Source organism: Lolium rigidum, chromosome 6 (genome assembly GCF_022539505.1).
Source record: "Lolium rigidum isolate FL_2022 chromosome 6, APGP_CSIRO_Lrig_0.1, whole genome shotgun sequence".
NCBI classification, from domain to species: Eukaryota; Viridiplantae; Streptophyta; class Magnoliopsida; order Poales; family Poaceae; genus Lolium; species Lolium rigidum.
This window is the reverse complement of record NC_061513.1, coordinates 171,941,417-171,967,155: the sequence shown is the minus strand read 5'-3', so window position 1 is coordinate 171,967,155 and position 25,739 is coordinate 171,941,417. Positions and strand designations below refer to the sequence as shown.

Sequence of the window (25,739 nt, the reverse complement as noted above, 5' to 3'; positions counted from 1 at the left end):
ATAACAAATGTAGTTTTTGATGATGAGTTAGAAATTGTAGTTCACCTTTTCTTTGAATGTAAGTTAGCTATGTTCGTATGGAGTGTAGTGGAATTTGCTACCGGTTGTTTAGTAGCATTTCCAAGACATGAGCCAGTGTATCATGAAATACCCAAGTAGATACAGGAATGTTAATTCATTGGGTGTTTTTGCGGTATTTGGATGGCTAGAAATTTAGCGGTTTTTGATCAAACTAGTAGAAAAAAGCCTTATGTCTGATGTTTTAGTCCCAACTGTGTTTGGATCCAGGACTAATGTTAGCATTACTCCCGGTTTCAACGGCTAGAACACCGCACGAGCACGGCTAGCCTTAGTCCCGAGTTAAACGGGATCTTTAATCCCGGTTGGAGATACCAACCAAGACTAAAGGGGTTGCGGAAATGTGCGGTCGGTGCGAGCCCGTTTAGTTCTGGTTGGAGATACCCACCGGGCACTACTCCCGGTTGGAGACACCAACTGTGACTAAATGCTTTCTCCCTCCCACGCAACTAAATGTTAGAAAGTTCAAAATAAAAAATCATATTAGATGTAGGTGCTTAGGAGATCTAGTTATTAAGAAAAATAGCAAAAATAAATTTCAACTTATTTTGAAAAAAATGTATTTTTCGGTAAAATGGCTATACCTTTGCATACGAACTCGGAAAAAAAGTTTAATATCTGAAAATGTATCTACGCGAAAAGTTATATCCGAATTCAACCACCTACAGTTGTTTAGCCTACTTTTAGATTTCCAAACTGCAAAAGGGGAATATGAAAAAAGTCAGATTTTAGTTTTTGCCAAAAAAATATATATATATAATTAATTTTTTATTGTTATTTATTTATTCAAGATTATTATTACTTTATTATTTTTATTTATTCAAATAATTATTTGGAATTCATACAATAAATAAGTGTGGCATCGTGACCAAGTGGTTAATAGGATTGATATGATACTAATATCAATAAGATGTGTTGATGTACTTGGATGCTTATTCGGAAGGAACTCAAAAGTTAAACGTGCTTCGGCTGGAGTAGTTTGAGAATGTGTGACCAGTCAGGAAGTTTGACCATGACTAAGTACTTTGACTAGAGATTAAGTGTAGTTAGAGATCACTAAATTGGTTAAATAATGGTAAACACAAAATAAAGGTCCTTTAGTGCTTGATCGCACTGGACACATGGAGGCCTTCACTAGTAGAAAATAGGTCTTTCGTCCAGCACCCCTGGAAGTTCCAGTCCTGGTTTAAAAATAAACCGGGACTAATGGAGGCATTGATCCCGGTTCAACCTAGAAAGCCTTTAGTCCCGGTTGGTACCAACCGGGACTAAAGGGGTGACGGCAGGCTGCCTTCGGGGCAAAAGTAACCAAGTTTGTTTTATCAACCGGGACTAAAGGTTTTTTAGGTTGTTTCTGGGCTCCCCACTCACCTTCACCACCCCCCCTCCCTCCGGGTGGATCTCCTTTTTTTAGCTCTGTAAAATATAAAAGAAAATGATAGAAAATTCAAGAAATATTTTTTTTTGATTCATGTATGTTACGCAACCTACTATTAGGGGAAATCAATAAATTTCAATTTCAATTCTTTTGCAAAAAAAATTTAGAAAAAGGTAAAACGGCTTTTTTGGTTGCATACGAAGTCGAAAAAAACGTATAATATATCAAAATAATTGTGGGAAAAATTTACATCCGAATTAACCAGAGTTTACCCGATTAGCCAATTTTTAGATTCTCAAAATTCCAAATAAAAATATAAAAGTAGGAAGAATTTAGTTTTTGCCAGAAATTCAGGATTTTATATTTTTTTAAATTTTAAATCAATAATTGTATTATGCATATAGATCTACTCTCTCCGTCCCAAAATGTAAGCGTCTAAGGGTTAGTGAAAAGTCAACTTTTTTAAGTTTGACTAAGTTTATACACAAAATATAAACATTTACAGTAGTGAATCAACATGAATAGATTCACCATAAAATATATTTTCTTAATATGTCCATTCGATAGTGTAGATGTAAATATATTTTTCTAAATATTTGATCAAAGTTAGTAAAGTTTGACTTTTAATCAGTCCTTAGACGCCTTACATTTTATGAAGGAGGGAGTATTACTTAACCATAAAGTTCGCCAACTTTTAGATTTTCAGGTTTTAGGTTTGGCAAAAAAAATATTTAAAAAATTTAAAATTAAAAAATTAATTGTAATACAAATAAAAGAGTTAATATTTCTTTATTTATTCAGGATTATTGTTACATCTTTATTTTTGTTTATTAATAGAATTATTTGAAATTCAAGCAATAAAGTAGTGTGACATCGACCAACGTGTTAATAGGATTGATATGATACTAGTATCAACAACATGCGCGCGTCGCACTTGGAAGCGGGACGGGAAGGAACTCGGAAGTTAAGCATGCTAGTGCTGGAGTAGTGGGAGGATGGGTGACCGAGCAGGAAGTTTGAGCACGGGTAAGTAATTTGAATAGAGAATAAGTGTAGTATTGACTAAACTTGTCAAATAACTGAAATACTAGAAATTCTGAAGAAAAAAAGAGGGAGTGAAAAATAATTAGAAAAATGGATAAAAAACGAAATAGCCTTTAGTCCCGATTGCTGCTACAAACCGAGACTAAAGGTCATTCACCCTGACGTGGGCCAGGAGCGCACGTGGCGAGACCTTTAGTCCCGGTTTTTTTACAATCGGCACCAAAGGGGAGGGCCTTTAGTCCCGGATGACTAGTTCCGATTGACTAAAGGCCCTTATGATGAGGACATCACAACCTCCGATTTGAAGGCATATCTTGGTGAAAAAGATAAGACTACGTCGAGGACGACTTCAATTCAAGTAGGGGAGGATGATGAGGACATCTCTATGATAGATACAACCAATACTCCTACAACCACATCTCAGGTACATTCGTTACTAGGAATCCTTCCTGATATATATGAGAATATGATGCTGCCTAAATCAAATGTATTTATATTATTTAGGAATGGATCTAGCATGGACGCCAAGCATTGGATTAGGAACGTGCATGGAGATGGCAACAGACCTGCAATGATTCAGGATGGCGTTGCAAGCGAGGATTTCAGAACATTGAAGCCACCATAGTGAAGCAACGATGCTTGGATGAATTATACAAGTTACTCCATCATAAAATTCGGCCAAAGAGTTATTTGTGGTGCCGCATCACCTTATTTAATGGGACAGGTCCATGTATTTTCGGATTAGGTATTTTAGGGGATTTTAAGAGGCCATATAAGTGGAGGAAGGTCCATTTAGGGGTGTTTTTGGCCAACCCTTGCTGGTTGGACGAAAATCTCTTGACTTCCCCCATATATATCCCTCTGTAGCCGTCATTAGAACTTGGATTTTGATTAGATTAAAAGTTAGCCAATTGCCGCAACTTCGTGTACTTCTTTTGAGGCCAACGCCCGAACAAGACCGACTATTCGAAATCCCACCATTATCAATCAAGCTTTCATCTCTATTCGCAATATTCTGATTGCATCTTTAGTTCTTACTTGTTCTCGATTTCGGTAGGAATTAAGACCCTGTCTGGTCAGGCTGATCGTGCTCCCGCAAGATCAGTAACTCCCGGAGATTGTCCTAGCGATTGCATTGATGCACGAAATTTGCACGTGTAGTCGGATCGTCAAGCACGAACTCCACCAACAAATCGATTTATCCCCATCTCATCGAAAGATCGAACACCTTTGCCCTATCACCTTATCAACAGGGACTAAAGCTCCTTTTTTCTACTAGTGCTTTAGTTTCGGGGCTAAAGCTCCTCTAGCCCTAGCCTTGACTTGCCCTCCACGTGGAGGCATTTAGTCCCAGTTTGTGGGCAACTGGAACTAAAAAATGAGGCCTTTAGTCCCATTTTGGTAGTTCTGATTTGATAACCGGGACTATAGCCGGTTCACAACCGTAACAATTTTATCTACTAGTTGCTAAGGAAGTTTGGTAGTTCTCATTTTCAATGCACTTAGTAGATAAAATTGTTTCTCTCTTATTGCAGAGGAATCAAGCTCACATGATCTCCTCTTTTTTTACATGCACTTACCTTATTGGACGTGGAGAATTAAAGAGAGAATGAATGATGAGTTGCACCTTTTTCATGCATTTTTTTAATCTCTCTTGAAAAACTGAAACGTCCACTCTTTTGAGGACGGAGGGAGTAGTTGCTAAGGAAGTTTGGATGTTTAGCCTCATGGTGGGAGACCCGGAAGTAGGGCGTAAAAGGATCGTATCATATCATATATTGCTCTTTCCATATCCTCCTTTACCATATTTTCTTTTATGGTGAATTCAGATTGAAGCGAATAATGGTTGGATGCTAATTCAAATGCGGATTACATCGGGTTCTGAATATAGAGCGGAGTATGTGCAGACTAGAATTAGAAGCTCATAATTAAACAAATACACACCTATAATTGGAAGCTTGTTTTTTTTTGTTTTAAAAATATGAGCAAAAAAGCTTGAGGCAGTATACTGTAGCCAAATCAACACACTAGTTCGTACAACGCAACAACTTATGTGCTCACAGAACATCATGATAATCCAAAGGTAGCCCAATACATTAACATTGATTAATAATAATCTAGTGCAAATGTTACTGATAATAGCATGGTACAAATAGCGGAGGTAACTTTCATATAATTAGGATGATGGACTAACCGGTAAGTTTAGGTATTTGAGGTCCGGCTAATATTATCGAATAATCCTTTTTAGGACGTAGGATAATCCGCAAAAAGTCAAATAATCCATATCCTTTGAATATTATCAATACCATAGCCACTACTGTATTGCTGGACCAATATCCAAATGGGCATCTATATCCGACGAATTCTTAAAAGCGCATATCATGTCCTCAAAAGCGGTGTGGATACGAATCGAAAATTATTTGTACCATTCTACGTGGAGGGATTGTGGATTTGTTTTTGTAATAGCCCGAATTGCTATGATTTATTTTTCATTAAATAGGGGACGTGTGATCTTTAATTCGAAAAAAAACTAACTGAACCCGCAATACTTAATTTAGAATAAATGCAGTAAGAATAGTGTTTACAATTATCACGCGTTCTGGTTTAATCAAAGTAATTTTTTGTAAAGTTTAATTAAAAAAAGTAGAAGTAAAAATGTTGACGATCAATACATATATTTTGAATATGATATTTTTATCTACAGATTTGATCACTAGATTAGTTCAACAATTTGGCCTCTTTGCGTCGTAGCAGACAAACCACGGTCCACATGCATTGACATTCAATCGTGGGACAAAATCGAGACACTCAAGTGACGCAAAAGGCTAGGCGGGACTCACACGCGCGCTGTCCGTTCCCTATCCCAAACACCATCGATAGATACCCGGTGGTCCACTGGCGGGAATCACGAAAACGTAGCGCAGCCGCCGAGAAGGAGCGAGACACATGCCGCGCTTCACGCCCCTCCCGTCGGTCGGCTCCCGAACCCAAAACCATGCCATGCAACACAAGAGACACCGACCCGAGCCCCAAATCCGGCACGACCCGCTGCCCCACGATTTGGCTCGCGTTCGGACAAAACCTCGCTTTGGTTGGACGCAGCAGCGGCCATCAGAACTCAGGAGCGTTTGCCCGGCCGTCCTAGCGACGGGTAACCGGATGGGACCCTCTGCAGGAGAGTATAATCGATCGGATTAATTAGTCGGTCGCAGAGTTTGATCCTACTAGTACTTAATTGGGCGTGGGCATGTGTTTGGACCGGAGCAGCGTTTCAAATCATCTCTCCAGGGTGGTGACAAAGTCACGCCTTCCTTTCCATCATTTTTTAAAATCTATGCAAGGAATCTTCGTCTTCGTTTGTACTCCTTTGATTTTGGAAAATCGGGAGCACATCGGTTGCGAGTCGAAGGATGCAGCTTCCGAAGCTGTCGAGGACAAAAAGCCTCAATAATTAACCAAAGACGTCCCCTCTTGTAATGCACAATAGGGACATCACATGGTCGATCATCGTGCCACCAAAGCAGCACCTCCAATTCAGTGGGCTGCCCCTGTTGGGAAGGAAATCTCGATCTCGTCTCCGGTCCGCAGCTCCATACTTGGCTCGCGCGACACCCACGATAGAAGCACAGCGCCCGCAGCTATATCGCGGAACTGGACGTGACGGTCCACCGTCAAGTAGGAGTACTACTCCGCTAAGCGCTCGGACGAGGATCTGGTGGCTCCCTCCTCGTTTAACCTGCGAAAAACTGGTAAATGCCCACGGGCGTTGGGTTTAGTTACGGGACTACCACTTTTATCTCGTCTCTGGTCCGCAGCTCCATACGCGGCTGGCGCGACACCCACGACGGAAGCACAACGACCGCAGTTATCGTAGATCTAGACGTGATGGAAGCCGACTTCACGTGGTGGATCAGTGTCTCCTTTTAACTAGGACTACTCCCTTAAGGTCATCTCCAACGCAGCGCCCATTCCGCATCCGCGCGTTCGGATTGGTCGAGCTAGATAAACTCGCGGCCCCGAAGGAAGGACTAGTCGCAGCCCTGAAGCTATCGAGGACAAAAATTGGCTCAATAATTAACCAAAAAGATGTCCCCTCTCGTAATGCACAACAGGGACATCACATGGTTGATTATGGTGCACCAAGGCAAGCACCACCTCCAATTCAGTGGGCTGCCCGAAAGAAAATCTCGATCTCGTCTCCGGTCCGCAGCTCCATACGCGGCTGGCGCGACACCCACGATGGAAGCACAGCGACCGCAGCTATATCGCGGAACTGGACGTAATGGAAGCCAACTCCGCGCGGTGGGACGGCGTCTCCTTTCAAGTAGGAGTACTCCGCTAAGCTTGGACGAGGAGCTTGTGGTGGTCCTCAACTTCCGCGTGCTAGTTCAAACTTGGGAAAATAAACTAGATAAACATGGTGTCAGAAGAAAAAAAAACAGTGTCTAGAAGAAATTAGACACTAGTTATACTATAGTAGAAGCGAAACTTGACGTAACAATTTCAAAAATTCGTCCTGGATCAAACTCTAGTCGTTCAAATGCATCACTGTGACCCCAACCACATCGTCATAAAGATGGTGTAAGAGATAATCTGTTAGTTAAACGAAGATAGACTTTTTTTGTCGTTTCCATCTCCCTACTCCGTGCACAATTTGATCGTCCCGCTTGGACTGTAATCATGAGATTGATGACATAATATCGGGTTAACATCGTAGACGAAGACGATGAAGTCGAAATGATAACGACTTGTGCAGTTGTGCATAAAACTACGAACATATGTCTCTAGTGTGATGGGCCCTTTGGATTGATGCCTCTCACGAGCAGATGGAGAGCAACACGTCCGCGGCAGGAACGGCACCTATCTACACTATGATGGCGCTTGTGCACCCAACCGGATACGGGGAGGCAGCCATCGGTACGTGCCCATCGTGTCGCGTCTCAGGGCATCTCCAACGCGGGGACGCAAAACGTCCATGTGCGTCCGTTTTGGTTAAAACCTGTCCCAACGCGCGGACCCAAATGCAAAACGGACGGTCCGTGAGGTCCGGCACGACCCAAGACCGACACAAATTTGGGAGGCTTTTGCGTCCTCCCGGACGACTGCGGGCAACTCCGGACATCCGTTTTATCCGCCCGACCCCACATCTTCTCTCTCCTCTCTCTTCTTTTTCCCATGGAGATGGCCGAAATAGCCACCGGAGTTTGGCCGGCCCGACCAACCGCCGCCGTTGCACGGGCATGGCGTACTCCCGGCGCCGACTCCTCCACTTTTTCACTCATGCCGGAAGTCGCTGCTCCCAAAAAGAGCTCCGGCGACAAACCTCGCCGACGACGACGCGCAAGGCAACGACCAAGGGCGCGGTCATGGGCGGAGCTCGCCGCGAGCATGGGCGCGGGAACGGACGCCGGCCGCTTGCCACGCCGCCGTGGGCGGAGCTCGCCGCGACGGAGTGCGGGCACGGGCGCCGACCGCGCGAGCCACGGGCGAGGGCGGAGCTCGCGGCGTGACGGGCGCGAGCACGGGCGGGGGCGGAGCTCGCCGCGACGAGCACGCGAGCGGGCGGGCACGGGCGGGGACGGCGCCGCCGCCGCGTCGGCCACGGGCGGGGACGGAGCTCGCCGCGACGGGCACCGGGCGGGGCGGAGCTCGCCGCGTCGGCCACGGGCGGGGCGGAGCTCGCGCGCGACGGGCACGGGCGCGGCGCCGGCGGGCAAGGGCGGGGCCGGGGCGGCCGTGCGCGCACGGGCGGGGGCTCTCCGGCCGCGCGGGAGCTTGCGTCCTGGCCGCGCGGGAGCTTGCGTCCTGGCCGCGCGGGAGCTCGCCGGTCTCGGCCGCGCGGGCGCCTATCCGGCCGGTGGAGATGCCCGGGGCGGGGCGGGCGCGGAAGTCGCCGGGCCGGGGCGAGCCACGGGCGTTGGCGTGCGCGCCTCGACGCCGGCCGCTCGTCACGCCGTTGGAGCCGGCCGGCCCGCGCCGCAGGCGGCCCGCCGCGTCGCTGCGGCAGCCGTGCGCCATTGCAGCTCCGCCGGGGCGCCCTCCACCTCTCTTCCGGCCGCACAAGCTCCAACCAGCGGAGCGGACGGGCAGCAGCCTCCATCCGGCCATCCGGGCGACGGGGACCGAGGCGAGGACCGACGGAGCTGTGCTTGGCAACTAGTACTAGTTGGGAAGAAGAACAAGGAACAATAATTTGGGTCGCAACAGCGTTGGGGAATAAAATGCGTCATGACCATCCGTGCGTATCCGCGTGTCCGGGAGACGACCCAAACGGACGTCCAGATGCGTCCATTTGGGTCGCCCGGTTGGAGATGCCCTCACCATCCTATATTTGATTTCAGAGTCTGCTTGCTCCCTCGTCAGCCAAAAGAAAACGCCAAAACGTAAAAGGAGGCAGAGCTGACTCAGTTCTCCCTAGAGTCAGGCGTGTACTTTTTGGACAGATTTGATTGATGTTCATGTCTCTTGTTCCTCCTTGGATTTCACCGGAACAATGATGTTTTTACCGATATATCTATGGCTGCGTTTAGGGTTGTAAATGGTACGGATAATTTCCGCTCCGAATCCACATCCGTATCCGTTTTTGAGGATATGGTATGCACTTTTAGAAATCCGACGGATATGGATGCGGATGCGGATAGTGGTCAAGAGGATATCCGGCGGATACGGTAGCGGATATGGTATTGATACTATCCGACGGATACGGATTATCCGCCATTTTTTGCGGATTATCCGAGGTTCACAAAGAGGATAATCCGAGAAAATGAGCCCAACTCTAAATATTTATACATTATAGTTAGGTCATCGGCTAAAATATGTATGTTATTAGCACGTAATTCTTTTTTGTTGTACGAAAGTGTGTATATTTAACTATAGTCTATAATTACAAACATATTTTACATAAAAAAACATATTTCTATTTTTTATATGTATATTTGCTTAATAATCCGTTTCCGATCCGAGTCCGGTCCGAATCCGTACCATATCCGTAATCCGATATAATCCGCATTCGAATCCGCATCCGACCATTATCCGCTCCGATCCGAATCCGTTACAAAAATATGGTAAAGGATATGGTAATAGCAGTATCCGATCCGATCCGATCCGTTTACATCCCTAGCTGCGTTTGCCTGCTTGGGACATGCTGACAGTATTCTGGCAGATTGCCGGAGTTTAGACAGATTATTTAAACCGAGAGATCAGGTAACCAAACCCAGAATTTATCATTGCTTTAGATGCGTCATATCTTGCTTAAGTTGCTTTACATGCTTTTATAACTGTCCTGCCAAATATGTGACTATCTAGCTTTGAGCTGAGCCAGCTCGAACAAAAAAAGGTCTTAAAAATATAAACTGAAAAGCAAGTGTATTCAACAAAGCAAATGGTTGACAAAGATTCAGTATTCCTAGATCACCGAGTGCAAGTTGGAAGAACATAAAAACACACACAAATGACTTAAAAACTACCGCTTGTGCTTCTTTAGACTCCCAAATCTTAAAACTGTGTAAAATCACCGAAAAGGTATATTTCTGAGTGAAACACAAGAAGGATTGAGATTAAACGATACCTATTCTTGATTAGGGATATGATGGGTGAGATTAAATGATACCACGGCACCTTTGGGGGGGGGGGGGGGGGGTTAGACTATTTTGAGATTTGAGGGTTTATGGAAGCAGAAGACAAAAGCTACTAGTATGTCATACCATATTACCATTAAGTTGTATTCGTGTTAGCATGACAAAATTGTTGGGGAAGATGACCTCGGTAGTCCTTGTAGGAATGGAAACCCATCATAATATTCTTGTCATCGATTTTTGCAAATATCTGTCTGTGTAATATTCATGGCCGAGAAAACTCTCCCAGCTGATGATGTTGCCGCCGGTAATGCCAACACAAGTGTAATAAGGTGATAGACCGATGAAAAGATCAAAGGTTGTCTAGTTTGAACCAACTTGAGAGCAAGACCACTTAGACCGTCACAAGCTATGAATTCAGGACTTCTATTCATCACATCAATATGTATATGCTCAGTTCGTCAACCAAAAGACAACAATCATGTGAAGAGAAATCAACAGAGTATAGCTGCAAGCTCAACTAGCTTGTCATTAACAAAGTTGCTAAATGAATCTCTAGGATGAGGGTATGCAGTGCACTTCAACAGGCGTGTAGAAGTTTCACAAAATCTTTGATTCATCTCAACTATGTTTCAATCAAGCACCCCATTAAAGATTTGTACCTTGTAATGATGGAAGCAAGCAACCATTTTGCGTGAGCTCCTTGGATAATCCCTAGCTAAAATGTTATCATCAATATTTGGCCCGCGGGGTGGGATGGGACGTCGGGACCGCGCAGTGGTAGAGGTGGCGCGACACAATGGCATGGGGCACGCACGGGGTAGACGAACAACAAGAATTAGAGAATTAGGTATCGAGGGCTCGAGGATGAGCATGTTCAGTCTGCCCGGGACGTGAAGAGAAAATTAAGCAACAAATTAGGCTTCCAAACATGTTCCTACTGGGTTGGGCCGTTGGATACCCTGCAAACAATCGCTGAGCTGGGTCGGCTTCCCCTCCTCGACCCCTAGCAGGGCCTCCTATGATTATCTCTATGCAAGATTCCCTTGCATACTTCCTTCAGCAAGTATACACACACGCGCGCGCACACACAAACAAGCACAATTGGATAATGAGCTCTATTATTGCATTTTTGCCATAACCGATGCCGATGTGATAGAATGTGTTACATTACTCATGAAGTCATAATTGGACAACGAGTTCAATTTTTGCATGTATTTTTATATGACTGAGATTATATACTATATTTTATTTTGTTCAGCATGCTCTGGAGCATCATGTAGTAAGCTAATGTTCAAGCACATATGTAAAATAATGTTGAAGAAAAAAACTCAAGATCAAAAATAAATTTTTGAGATGGCTCGATTCATTGGAGTACTCCCTAAAATATCGACCCATGTGAGGCAAAATGGTTTTGTATTTATATGTGGGTTCATGAGTAATGTAATTTTGTTTTGTTTTGTACCAAAGATGTATTGTTACATGTGGGTTCTTCTTCCTGCCTCACGTGGGTCGATATTTTAGGGAGTACCAGAGATGTATTGCTAATATAAATATATCTTAAATATGACTTCATGAGTAATATGGATCGGAGGGAGTACCAAAGATGTATTGTTACATGTGGGTTCTTCTTCCTGCCTCACGTGGGTCGATATTTTAGGGAGTATCAGAGATCTTTGGTACTCCCTCTGATCCATATTACTTATCGCTAATATAAATATATCTTATCTAGATATGTCTATATTACTGACAAATAATATGGATCGGAGGGACTAGGTTTCGTGGATAGGTCACTCCATCACTCCCCATATAATTGTGCTATAGATGGTCCATCTTTTTAACCCGCCTAGCTATATGCTAAAATCTCCCATCAGGCCTTGCACACAACTTCTGCATGCATGGCTCACGGAGCATGATTACAAATAACATTGAACTTACAATCATTAATATTTCTCAACTAAGGTTGGAGCACTCCTACAATTTGCTACTTTAGACCCTCTTATTTGTTCTTTTCTCAAGCTACAAAGTATACTATTTTTTTACGACACATACCCCTTCGCCCTGAGAGGAACGCAAAAAAGGTGATTAAGGTTCCCCCACCTCCCGTCACAGCCGCTGGCGATCAGCTTCGCTTCCGTGGCCTTCAGACCAGAAAGGCAGGGTGGATCTCGGCCCCCGTCGGCGGGAGGGCTTTGTTTTCCTGGTTTTAGGGTTAAGTGGGGCGACACTCAAGTGGAGGCAACACCTTGTGCAATAAAGTCTTCCCGGCTTCATCCCCATCTCAGCGGTGACGTCGAGAATCTTGTGAGAGTGGTGTGGTTCCCGAGGACTTCATTTGACAGTGGGGATCATCGGATCATCAAGGAGCTTCATCGACGGTTATTCATTCTTCTTTTACGGGACATATGTGATCTTCATGACCCGTTCGGCGACTTTCCGTCCGCAACCAACAACATCAGACCAGCTCAGGGAGGAGAGGCAGCGGTGGCGCGCCGTCGACATAGTCTGGTGGTTGAAGATGAAGGACATCTCAAGGATTTCATTATAATTTTCGTTTTTGTTCAGATGCTTTGTATTTTGCATTGTTTCTTTTAATGTCATGGTCCTTTTCACAAAAAAATAATACTACATTTCAAGAAACTATTGTAGCTAGGACAGATTTTTTCTTGAAATGGAGGCCGAGCTGCAAGTAGCACTTTATTTTCAAACACTACGAATTCGTATTTTAAAGTTTCAAAAAATATGAAACAAAATTCTAGGAGTATATCCACAACAGTACTCCTAGATTTTATTTCAGATTTTTTCCCTTTTGGAACTATATGTATTTGAAAATAAATAGCTACATATATCTCGGCTCCCATTTATCCACTCTCTAGCACCATATTTCATTCCCATGTGTATATGAGTGAATATATTTTTATTGCATGTTAAGCCTACTCCTTTCGGGTTTCTTAGTTAACACATTCGTTGTTCTTATTATTGTTGTTGGATTGAGAAGATGGTTCTTCCGCTTGATGGAGACATGTATCGTACGTTTAGCGCTGCAAAATGGTAGTACAGTACATATCACACAACAAACCTAATAATCAGTCATGATTCACGCATTGAGGGTGAACTGTGTGTACCTACAATTCTACAATGGATCAGCACGACATTGAATTGAATTGTCTGCGAGCGTACCACTTGGCTTGGTGACATCGACGTTGCATTCACGGGACAGCCGGAGCTCATTATATTTTCTTGTACATAGTACACACGCAGGTAGTAGTAGATACTAATTGGATCGTTGCCATGCTACGTCCATAGCCAAACTGTTGGTTCCAATCATCGCGCTCGGTACAGGGTTGATTATGCTCGTTTGGATAGTTTTCTAGTGCAGTCCCATCAGTGTGACGTTTTTTTTTAGAAAATTTGAAAATAACATCTCAAATTTTTAGAAATAGTGGTTAAAAATGTGAAAATATAATTTGGATGTAGCTAATAATTTATCTCACACACGTGAATAATAGTCAATTTTAAATGCTTTGCATTTGAGCTACAAAAAATGGTAAATGCGTGGATCTGAGTACGCATATTTGCAGATCTCCAACGTTTTCAGATTATATCATTTATGTGTAGCCCACAATACGAAGAATTTCGCATTGCAATTTTGCATGCTTGCATGTCACATCATTGACTGTCTAGATTTTGTTTCAGATTTTGTTAAATTTTAAAATATGATTTTTAATTTTCTAAAATGAAGAGATAGCTAAATCTGGCACCCTTTGATATTTGCACCCACTTTTTCTCAAAAGAAATTGCCAGAACAGACTCGAAACCTTTGGAGCTTAGAGCTCTTCAAAGATTGGATCGTTGACATGTTACGCCCATAGCGAAGCCATTCATTCCGATCACCGCACGCGGTACAGGGCAATTTGTGCCCGGTTAGATAGTTTTATAGTGCATTCCTATCCTTTTGTAGCCCGAGCTACATATAGCTCTTATTTCATTTTTTTGTTGTAAATAACACTTCCACGTTTTGGAAAAATACATAAAAAATTCTGGATGTAGGTAACGATGCATTCTACATAGGTCAGAAATACATTATATTTTATGCTGCGCAAAAATAACAAAACTATAGATCTGAAAGTATGGCAAGGACAGCAACGTGTTGCATGCTATTTTGACGCATGTGAAAACAGCAGGTAGCAATGAAATAGTGGTATCCCGTAGTCCTTTTGAATAATCTTTACCAGTTTTGGTTCCACAGGCACACACGACCATTCCACTAGTCGACACCAGCAGGCTCTCCCTGCCATCACATCAATCCCCCATATCAAGTACACGTAAACTCGAAATGGGAAAGGACCCTCACCCTAGACACCCCATGCGATCGCTGCATTGCATCGAGGGCAAGGGAAAGCCTGCGTGTAAAAAGAGCTCAGAAAATTTTCGGCGAACAGCAACAAAGATCAGATCAACCCTGGAGGTAGCAGCGAGTGGCTGGTAGTGTGCCGTGGACGTGGTCCACCAGGACCATGGCGCTGTGCGCCGGGACCACTGACGGGGCCTGACCCTGTCGGGCGGTCCCCATCTGCAGGCTGGGACCACCTGCTCACGAGACAGCACCCTGACCGAGCCGCATTTACTCTTGGGAGAAGCCCTCGCCGTCCGATCGGTATCTGACGGGCTGACGGCGTCGGGACCGGCAGGCGACAGCGACCAGTTTTTAAATGCGGGAACTGCGACGGGGCGTCGAGGGCAGAAGTGGAAATTTACGAGTCGGAGCGAAGAGGAAGGATGCAGTAGGAACTGAAGAGGGTAGGCGTCACGCATAGCAATGGAGGTTTAATTGCTTCCGCTCCTTGGCTCTTTAATGGCCACCACCTCTACCTCTACCCGCGCACCCGCCTCCGCTCGCTCCTCCCAAGCCCCCCACGCGTACGCGCTAGCGGCCTAGGGTTCCCGCATCGTCGTGCCAGTCGCTCGGCAGCAGCGCCGAGCTCCTCCCATCGTCGTCTTCGCCGGCGGCGGCCGTTTCTCCGGTGGGTCTCTCCCTCTACGTCCCCTTCCCGCAGTCCGTTCCGGTTCGCGATTTCGTTATTCGCGACCTTCGATTCTGCAACGGATGCAGGAGACCGGAAACTGCGGGCGGACAGATTATTTTCCGTTTTTTTAGAAATGCTAGTAGAATAGGTGTTCGTTTATGGAAGGGAATGCGAGTCAAAATATCTCGTCGGAGATCCGCCTGCCCTCTCCATGTGGGACGGCGGAGATTTCCTGTACAATTTGACCCGGCTTTGTCCCACTTGCCATTCGGCGGTTGCGGCGGCGGCCAATTTCGAGGCGGGCGGGGAGCGCGGCGAGATCTGCCAACAATCCTTCAATAATTTTCGGGATTCCTAAGGCGCGCTGGGGAATCGCGCAGGCTAGCAAGGACGACGCGACACTGTACAATCTGACCTGTCTTGCGCGACGGGGAGGAGGCGGGGCGGGGTCACCTCGCCGTCTCGTCGGCCAGACTTGTGCTCTCCCTCCGCGCCCTTTCCCGGTGTCCCTATCCCGGCTACAGTACCGGCGAGGACATTCGCAGGCGGCCTCTGCGGCCGGCCATAAAGTGGTGCTCCTGCAGGAGCGGCTCGGTCATCGGAGATTCGGGACCCAGCCAGCGGAGCCGAGCCGGGAAAGGCCGCCTCCTTTTTACTACCTTGCCGCCATCTTTACTGGTCTTGGCATGCCTTTTGGTTCCGTATACAGAGTTCGGTGTCGAGCTCCGCTGGGGCAACTGTCAGAAGCTCGGTACTCGCTACTCCTATCTCAATTTGCATTTAACCGCTCGGGGGCGTGGTTGTTGCGTTGTTCGTACTAGGCATCTCTCGCTACCTCTACTTGCTTGCTTCTTCTTCTTGGGTGTGTGAGTACTCATCAGTTCAGTTCCCCCTTCCGCAGCTGCTTAGCTTAAAGAGAGAGAGAGGACTTTGTTTTCTAGGCGGCAGCTGCTTACTTAGAGAGAGGCCTACTCTTGATTTGCAGGCATTGCTGAAGGTGATGGCGAGCTCTACCAAGCAGCAGCAGCTGCTGCTGCAGAGGAAGGGGAAGGCCGCGGCCGCGGCCGAGAAGGGCGCGCCAGCTGCTGCCGAGAAGGTGGTGGTGGCCGTGCGTGCGGCCATACGGGAGATCTCCAAGACGGCCATCGTCTGGGCCTTGACGCACGTCGTGCAGCCCGGCGGCAGCATCATACTCCTCGTTGTCATCCCCGCGCAAAGCTCTGGTACGCTGCTATTCCTTCCTTTCTCTGCAATTACATGCGTCCTTTGCAAATGCTGTTTTCTTCTACTGCCGTGTTGTTTTGGGGGCTTAACTGTAGCGCATCATGTACCCCAAATGTGCATTAGCTTGCACAGTTAAATGCATACGCGGCTGGCTGCCATCGTTGATTCCTGGAGTCTTCCTTTTACCATTATTATCACTGAAGTTTATTGCACTTTGTTCAGTAGCTTCCCTGAGTTCCCGGTTGAGTGCTTCCCTCTTCCCTCTGTTTTGTGTTAGCTGCCTCTTAAATGCTCTATGGGTTTCCTCTCTTTCAGGAAGGAAGTTCTGGGGTTTTCCGCTATTTGCGGGAGATTGCGCAAGTGGCCATAAAACCATGTTGGATCAAAAGTCTGATATCTCCGAGCTGTGTTCGCAGATGATGCTCAAACTTCATGATGTTTATGATCCAAGCAAGGTTTGTAGTCAGAGCTAATGCATCTATACATGTCTGCTTTTCTCCTGTCATATATACTTTCATGTTTAATCTTTCGCTTATGTCATTTGTGTAGATAAATGTGAAGGTTAAGCTTGTATCTGGATCTCCTCCTGGTGTTGTAGCTGCTGAGTCTAAGCGAGCACAAGCAAGCTGGGTTGTGCTAGACAAGTATGTTCGACACCTACTACTATAATATTTTCTTCTTTACATTCAACACTCTTTTGTGCCCTCTTTGCTTAAGCTGCCCATGCTGCTGCTGCTGCTTAGGGAGTTGAAGCATGAAGAGAAGCGTTGCGTCGAAGAGTTACAGTGCAACATTGTTGTCATGAAGCGTTCTCAGCCTAAAGTTCTACGGTTGAATCTTGTGGGATCTCCCGATAAAGAGTCCAAAGGACCCTGCTCACTTCCACCAGTGTTGGATAGTCCTGCTGCTAAAACAGCAACTGATGTAAAAGAGCCGCGGAGTTCAGTTCGAGGACCAGCTGTGACACCAAGTAGCAGCCCAGACTTAGCGACGCCTTTTGGAAGCACTGAAGCAGGAACATCTTCTGTCTCAAGTTCAGATCCAGGGACTTCCCCGTTTTGTGCTTCTGAAACAACAACTGGCTCTTTGAAAAAAGAGGTACAAACAACAAAGGATAAGATCCAGCATTCAGATGTCAATATTTCTGATACTGACAGTGAAACATTGAGTCCCTCAGCAGCCTTCTCGCTTCAGCCTTGGATGGTGGACATTTTACAGGGATCTGTATCCGCAAGATCACTTGGAAAACCTCCACGAAAAATCCGCACTGCAACAGCAGATACTCTGCTTGAGAAGATCTCGAAGTTGGATCTTTTGAATGAAATAAGTTCTATGAGGAGCAGATCAGACTTAAATTTCCGAGGAAATGTCAGGGATGCTGTCTCATTAGTCAGGAATGCAGCTCCTGGGCCACCTCCGTTGTGTTCAATATGTCAGCACAAAGCACCTGTGTTTGGAAAACCTCCTAGGTGGTTTAGTTACGCTGAACTCGAACTTGCAACTGGTGGTTTCTCTGAGGCAAATTTCTTGGCTGAAGGTGGATTTGGATCTGTTCATCGAGGCGTTCTTCCTGATGGTCAGGCAATTGCTGTCAAGCAACATAAGCTTGCTAGTTCCCAGGGTGATGTGGAATTTTGCTCAGAGGTGGAAGTTCTGAGTTGTGCACAACACCGTAATGTTGTAATGCTGATTGGGTTTTGTGTTGAGGAAAGGAGGCGTTTACTTGTTTATGAGTACATCTGCAATGGATCCTTGGATACACATCTTTATGGTATGACCTTCCCCCCCCCCCCCTCCTGCATTTATTTATAAAAATGTAATCATGGTAATGCACATTTCAGTTTGCATGCCAATACACTTCTATTCTTTACTTGCATGTTGCTGTTCCACTTTGTATAAGCAAAAGTTGGTGTTGTTGCTTAAATCTATCGTAAGCTATGTTTGAAATTTCTTTCAGGCCGCAATAATAAAGAAACATTGGAATGGGCAGCTAGACAAAAGATTGCTGTTGGTGCTGCGCGAGGGTTGCGGTATCTACACGAGGAATGCAGAGTTGGCTGTATAATCCATCGTGACATGAGACCAAACAACATCCTTGTCACACATGATTTTGAACCTCTGGTATTGATTGTACTTGCCTACTGCAATTTAAAAATAAGTACCTGTTCTCTAGTAATTGCATTAGATCTCTATCTAGATATCACATTAAAGTTGCGTTGCTGATGCAATGATGAACCATACTTCATACTGAATTGGGTTTGCCTATCCTGCAACTATACTTTTCTGGAGCAAGTTTGCGTGAACTGCAACTGTGTTTCATACTGAATTGGGTCTTACGTAGAGCAAGTTTGCTTGAACTGCAACTGTGTTTTAGTTGAACTTGTCTGATATTTATCTTGCAGAAACTTAGTTTTAAAATTCTTCCAGTATCCTATCTTGTATTATGCAGGCCCACTGAGTTATAATTACATGATGGGATTGTATGTTTTCAATTATGTTCTGACAGGTTGGAGATTTTGGTCTGGCACGATGGCAGCCTGATGGAGACATGGGTGTTGATACAAGAGTCATCGGCACATTTGGGTATATATTGAAATATTCAGAATATCTCATCTTTAGCAGTTTTGGGCACTCAATGATTCTAAATGGCTCCTTGCAGTTATCTGGCACCAGAGTATGCGCAGAGTGGACAAATAACAGAGAAGGCGGATGTGTACAGTTTTGGGGTTGTGTTAGTTGAACTTGTCACTGGGCGCAAGGCTGTTGACATTAACCGACCGAAGGGCCAGCAGTTTCTAACTGAATGGGTGAGTTTCTTCAGTCCATATTTCTGGCGAGACAAGTTCTTTTGGGATATTGCATAAGTTTGTGAAATCACAATCAAACAACAATAGTATCTTGTTCACTAGTAAACGTATTGCCCGAGGGTCTCAGAATTGCTACACTAATACTGCTATCTCAAAATTTTGTACATTGTGTGGGGCTTGAGTATTAACAAAGTTTTTATTTATGACAGGCGCGCCATCTCTTGGAGGAGCATGCAGTCGATGAGCTCATAGACCCACGCTTGGGGGACCGCTACAGCGAAAATGAGGTCCGTTGCATGTTGCATGCAGCAAACCTGTGCATACGACGTGATCCCCATTCAAGGCCTCGCATGTCTCATGTTAGTTCTTTCTGGGCTCAACATTCGATTATTTTTTCTAGATATCCTTTAGTTAACTGTATTATTCCACTGATTTCTGTATTTCCTCTCTTTCTATTAGGTTCTTCGTTTGCTAGAGGGTGACATGGTTGTGGATTCTGTCTCTGTTTCGGCCCCGAGTAGTGATTCTGGGAGCAGGAGCTGGCGAATGGCAAATGATCAGCCGCATTATCAGGGCTACAGCAGCCCAGCTCGGAGAGATTCGCATCGAGTGGTTGATAGAAAACAACCGTACGAGTCTTTGAGGGCTTCCTGGGACAGAGACAAGAAGAGCATCTCTAACAGATACTAATGTTCTTCCCCAGACGAAATCCGAAATTTCTAGCAACCCAATTATGTATTATTCCCTCACCCATTCTCCCAGCCCCTCTACTCTGGGAGCAATCGTAGGTCCAAAGCTTTTGCTGCTACCTTGTCCTGGTGTACAGTAGAAATACCAATAGGTTTACAAGTATATTGAGCTCCGAGCTGGCTCTTCTTTTGTGTATCAATCGAGGAAGTGTGATATTGAGCTCCGAGTTAGCTCTTCTTTTGTGTATCAATTAGATCGAGGAAATGTGATCTGAAATGTCATTGCTGTGCGAAAATCTCAGTGACTTCCACTATACCTGCTAATCTGCAATGGGAAGCGACAGTTCCAAGGTGAGGATGCCAGCATGGTGTTCGCATGCAATTTGCCAACATGTGCCATTTATAGATCTCGATGTGATCACTGCACTGCCACCCGTACTGAAACTTGGGGTTTGGTATCACCACGCTGTTTGTATGTTCAATCATAGCGATAGTTTTATGGTACAGATAATCAGTTGGCGTTCAGCAATACCACATGGGCATGAATAGTTGCCTCAACACTGACCAAGGGAGGGCCCTGAGCTGTTATGTTGGTGCATATGGCATCTCGAAAATCTTGGACCGAGATATGCAGCAGTGTAGCTGGTGGGGTGATCGATGCGTTGTTGTCCTTGTTTGATCCCACTATAGAAGGGTCTTCTTGTACTAATCCCTGTGGACCAACTAACAGTATGCTGCATGGGCCTGCATTTTGGAACATAATTGAGTGCCCTTGTATTCAAAGATCTGACCCAAACAAAAAAAACTGATATCTGCATTTTGGTGGAGTAGATTGGAACATGTATTAGCTCATTTATTAGTTGCGCCAAACTGGCAATGTACACAGGATCATCTCAAATTATGGAGAGCAACGCATCGATCCTTGAATAGAAAATGTATGATTTAAGAGAAAACATTGCATACGGTTAACTTGTTCTAGGACACATGAAGGCAAAAACACCATAGCAAAAAATCGGGAAACAACAGCTCTAAAATTGGTATACAGTTGTTGCAACAACTATTACCTGTATTGTTGCTCACTAAATTGGCAGACATAGTAGTTCTCAAACTTGTTAGGTTGTTTTGGTTAGGGCAATGTACCATGGTTGAATAGGCAGTTTTTTCCCCATGTCATGTAGAGAAGAAAGAACACTATGAAGTTGTCCAACGCCGGTGATGTTACAGGCTACGAGCGAAGACGTCGTTGACGTCCCGCCTCGTTGTTGGAGGGAGGGCTACGTGGACAGCGACCCGCGTTCAACCCGCGGCAAGGAGGGGTGTATCTGTTTGCCATGACATGCTGAATTGCTCATCGGAGGGTTGGGATTGCAAGGCCGGGACATTTTGGGGTACCTAGATAATGGGCTGTTTTCGGGGATCTGTTTAGAGTTGCACTAACATTGGTGCCTTGTTGTTGCAACAACTATCATCTGCCGTTCAGTACAACCCAACAGCCCTTATTTCCTTGCACTTTCATTGCAACAAGTACTCTGTTCTTGTGATGAAACATAAATAAATTGCTCTCCTCCGGTACATATTAAAGAAGTTAACATCTAGAATATTAAATGTGCATAACATGAAAGTATATCCCACGATGATGTTGATTTCTTTTTTTGAGAATACCGTGAGCTTTATTAATCATAAGACACAGAGTTACGATCAGCCCGTAGGCTATGAACTAAAAACTTAGGACATTCCGCTGGCCAAACCTGCGAGATCACATTAGTGCAAGCATGCTTAGCTCAGTTGTGAGCCACATGGTCAACTAAACGGCGAACTAAACATAAACTATAAGACTCAAAAGTGACACTAAGCTCACATATATCACTAATAATGATAGGCGAGATTAACCATCGACCATCTGTACCCCAAGTTCCATATATGAACTATCTCGGAGTAGTCTACTTCAACAACTACCAACAACTACGTGGATGAACCAGAGCAACATCATCTTGTAGAGTTGGAGCCTCGGTCGCCAGTGATCCAACAGTCCTAGGTAAGCAGTGCACCAAATGTGTTGTTGTAGAGGCTAGATGTAATTAGTATCTTGGCAATATTAATATATGCTCTCCTTCGAAAAATAAAGTAGTGCGTCAAGCACCTCTAAAACTCATACTGTCCCTAATGATGATGATATTATTGATCAGTAAAATGTTTTCTATGTATTTGATTAAATTTAATGTTGTATATGTTGATACGTTTTCCTTAGTATTTGATCAAACTTTATGATATAACTTTAACAAAATCTAAAGCGTAGCTTCATTTTCTTTGAGTGTTATGAGGACAACTGCTAAATCTATTGATTAGAGAAAAGACGGTCAAAAGATCCATACTAGTCGGCTAATTTGAGAAAAGTCGGGAAAAAACCTGAACAACGACAAAGCCACATTTATAGCACCATGCGACATATAAGACACCTGCAAGGCTAACCACTTGACCCACACGAGCATCGCTCCGCTACACGAAAAACCGTCACATCGACCTGATCTATTATGAGCCTTTTTGCCAGCCTTTGGCACCGCTACTGAGAAATCCCATGCTGGGAAGAAGAGGACATGTGCCTTGTGAACCCACGAGCCAAGACCAAGAGCTTGATTGGTTGCTCGCAGCGTTTGCTCGCTTCTATGAAACATGGCTCCGTGGATGCTGTCAGGGTAAATGCAACCTCTAATCCATGTTGTGCAAGTTATTTAGTTGCAAACAATTCCTACTTCACGAAGCAAAGTCCCTGTTGTTTGGTTGCCCACAATTCGCGTTTGAAAAAATGCAACGACTGTTTAGTTACATCCAGCACCCGAATACGATTACCTCCTACCCTTCTTGGTGAACTTACCCAGTTCACCGTTCATACGCACAAGGTGTTCGACGAAATAGGAAATAACAGGACAACAATCATACATCACATAGATCACATAATCAACAAGGCTAGCATATGGATATTAGTTCTAGCAGCGAAGTTGCACCACGAGGGCAGGAGCAACGGCTCATGATGCAACATAAGTTTATCAACCGAGGGTTTACATAAATACCTCCTCGCAAAATATACATACGTACCATCACTGCAGATCAAACCTATATACCTCCAAAATATACATCATGTATGCGATGTTCATCATCAGCAACAGAACAACCAAGACAACAAGCAGCCAATGCTCCGTCTCCTCCGTAATACTTCGTTAGGAAGGCGTTGAACCAGACCATCCTGCCATCAGGGGTCATCGCCAGATACCTAGTCGCATGTGCCTTGTGATCCATGAGGTGGCTCAGAGCATGGTGGACCGCGACCGAGTGAGCAGAGCAGCTAGAACGTGGCCTTCGTAGATCTTCTTCATCTGAGCATAGTTCTTTATGGGCTTGTTGATGAGCTCCGCGTCCCTATGGTGAGTCTGCAATGATGAGGTCACTTATTTCTTCCTCATGTGCAAGCTAACAACATTCATCGTAAATGACTTAGTGAATGAACTGCAAGAGAGTTCCAATGCGCTAACTTTGGTGTACGCATAGTATGCATCATCATCCATCATGATAGCTAATGTATTCCTCACCCAACGCATCCCTTCCATATTCCTGAGCCTGCAAACATGAATCCCCTTGCTCTCCAGTGCCTCAGATGATTGTAGACCTGAGCGACACCAACCTCACCGCCAGTGAACTTCAGAATGGCCTACACAATCTCCTTGAGGTCACGGTTCGTGAACAATTGCACTCCGGTCTTCTGTTTCGTGACCAACATGCACACTAGGTTCAACACGAAGGTGGACAGAGCGGCAGGCCATATCATGTTGTTCTTCTTCCTGATAGGGCAATACCTATCACGAACCGGGATGCACCGGAGTGGCACAATATGCATCACAGACTTGGACGATAGATCAGGCGACTTCGCGTCCTATACATGCAAACAAAGTAGCAAAGTGCAAGAACAATGGTAAGCAAGCTATTTCTTTCACACATAGAAGCTCTTAAGACAACATTATGCAAAAATGGTAAGCAAGCATGGCAAGAATCTTCATTCAAGTTCCAAACACGTTGTGCGCATACAGATTGACCATAAGACAATATTAATCTTATGTGCCTGCTGCCATGCATAAGTGCATAGCTGGTACAAGGAGGAGTTTCAGACATCGTAGAAACCAATCCTGGTACCAACTATCGCACTTATACGTCGATGACTTGGCTTAGAAGAATGCATAAACAGGTGTTCGACGAAATAACGGGCACTAGAAATCTTAGGAACGCACTGGACGCTTATAGATCGAACCAAGAACTAAGAAAATGTACTCTACTCTTACAGATCGAAGCAAGACCTTACAGATCACAACATAAACTAAGTACACAAAAAGTACAGATCAAAGCCACAAATTAAGGTAAACTATTTTAGAGCTTACGGATCGAAGCAACAAGTAAGCAAAACAAGTAGATCGAACCAAGAACTCTCTATCCCTACACAAGCAACAACCTTAGTGTAGATCTAAGCTAGGGATGAGAGGTACTCACTGTGATCTGTCAGTCGGACACAGCGAAGGAAGACGGCGACATGTCGACGGAGAAAGGATTGCCGCATCGGAGGTCCACCAGCTTGAGAGGAGCCCGTTGATACGTCTCCAACGTATCCATAATTTCTGATGTTCCATGCTTGTTTTATGACAATACTTACATGTTTTGCTTGCACTTTATAATGTTTTTATGCGTTTTCCGGAACTAACCTATTAACAAGATGCCGAAGTACCGGTTCTGTTTTCTGTTGTTTTTGGTTCCGAAGAGGCTGTTCGGGCAATATTCTCGGAATTGGACGAAATCAACGCCAAACATCCTATTTTTCCCGGAAGCATCCAGAACACCGAAGGAGAGTCGGAGGAGAGCCAGGGGGCCACCACACAGGTGGGCCGCGCGGCCTACACCCTGGCCGCGCCGGCCTGGTGTGGGGCCACCCTGTCGCCCCTCCTGCGCCGCCTCTTCGCCTATATAAGCCCTTTCGACCTAAAAACTCGATACCTTTTGACGAAACTCCAGAAAGACTCCCGGGGCGCCGCCACCATCGCGAAACTCCAATTCGGGGGACAGAAGTCTCTGTTCCGGCACCCTGCCGGGACGGGGAAGTGCCCCCGGAAGCCATCTCCATCAACGCCACCGCCTCCATCATGCTCCATGAGTAGTTCCCCCATGGACTACGGGTTCTAGCTGTAGCTAGTTGGTATTCTCTCCCCATGTACTTCAATACAATGATCTCATGAGCTGCCTTACATGATTGAGATTCATCTGATGTAATCGGTGTTGTGTTTGTCGGGATCCGATGGATTGTTACGTTATGATTGTCTATCTACAAAGTTGATGAAGTTATTGTTGCTGCAATCTTGTTGTGTTTAATGCTTGTCACTAGGGCCCGAGTGGCATGATCTTAGATTTAAGCTCTATACTTATTGCTTAGATTGTATCTACAAGTTGTATGCACATATCGCTGTCCGGAACCAAAGGCCCCGAAATGACAGAAATCGGGACAACCGGAGGGGATGGTGGTGATGTGAGGATCACATGTTTTCACGGAGTGTTAATGCTTTGCTCTGGTACTCTATTAAAAGGAGTACCTTAATATCCGAGTAGATTCCCTAGAGGCCCGGCTGCCACCGGCTGGTAGGACAAAAGATGTTGTGCAAGTTTCTCATTGCGAGCACGTACGACTATATATGGAAAACATGCCTACATGATTAATGATCTTGATGTTCTGTCTTAATGCTATTTCAATCCTATCAATTGCCCGACTGTAATTTGTTCACCCAACACTTGTTATTGGAGAGTTGCCACTAGTGTAGATAGTCGGGAACCCCGGTCCATCTCTCATCATCATATACTCGTTCTACATGTCATTGGAAGTAGTATCAACT

At 45.0% G+C, this 25,739-nt stretch overlaps 1 protein-coding gene across 1 annotated transcript; it reads left to right on the top strand.

Annotated features, from left to right (window-relative positions):
* Window positions 1–16,101: 16,101 nt before the first annotated feature.
* Window positions 16,102–20,135, top strand: LOC124666289 (inactive protein kinase SELMODRAFT_444075-like). The gene is made up of 9 exons (XM_047203633.1): window positions 16,102–16,324; window positions 16,641–16,780; window positions 16,875–16,969; window positions 17,069–18,096; window positions 18,283–18,446; window positions 18,832–18,908; window positions 18,985–19,132; window positions 19,342–19,491; window positions 19,592–20,135. Exons 1-9 carry the CDS (start codon window positions 16,102–16,104, stop codon window positions 19,820–19,822), a joined length of 2,256 nt encoding a protein of 751 aa, XP_047059589.1. The 3' UTR covers window positions 19,823–20,135.
* The last annotated feature ends 5,604 nt before the right edge of the window (window positions 20,136–25,739 follow it).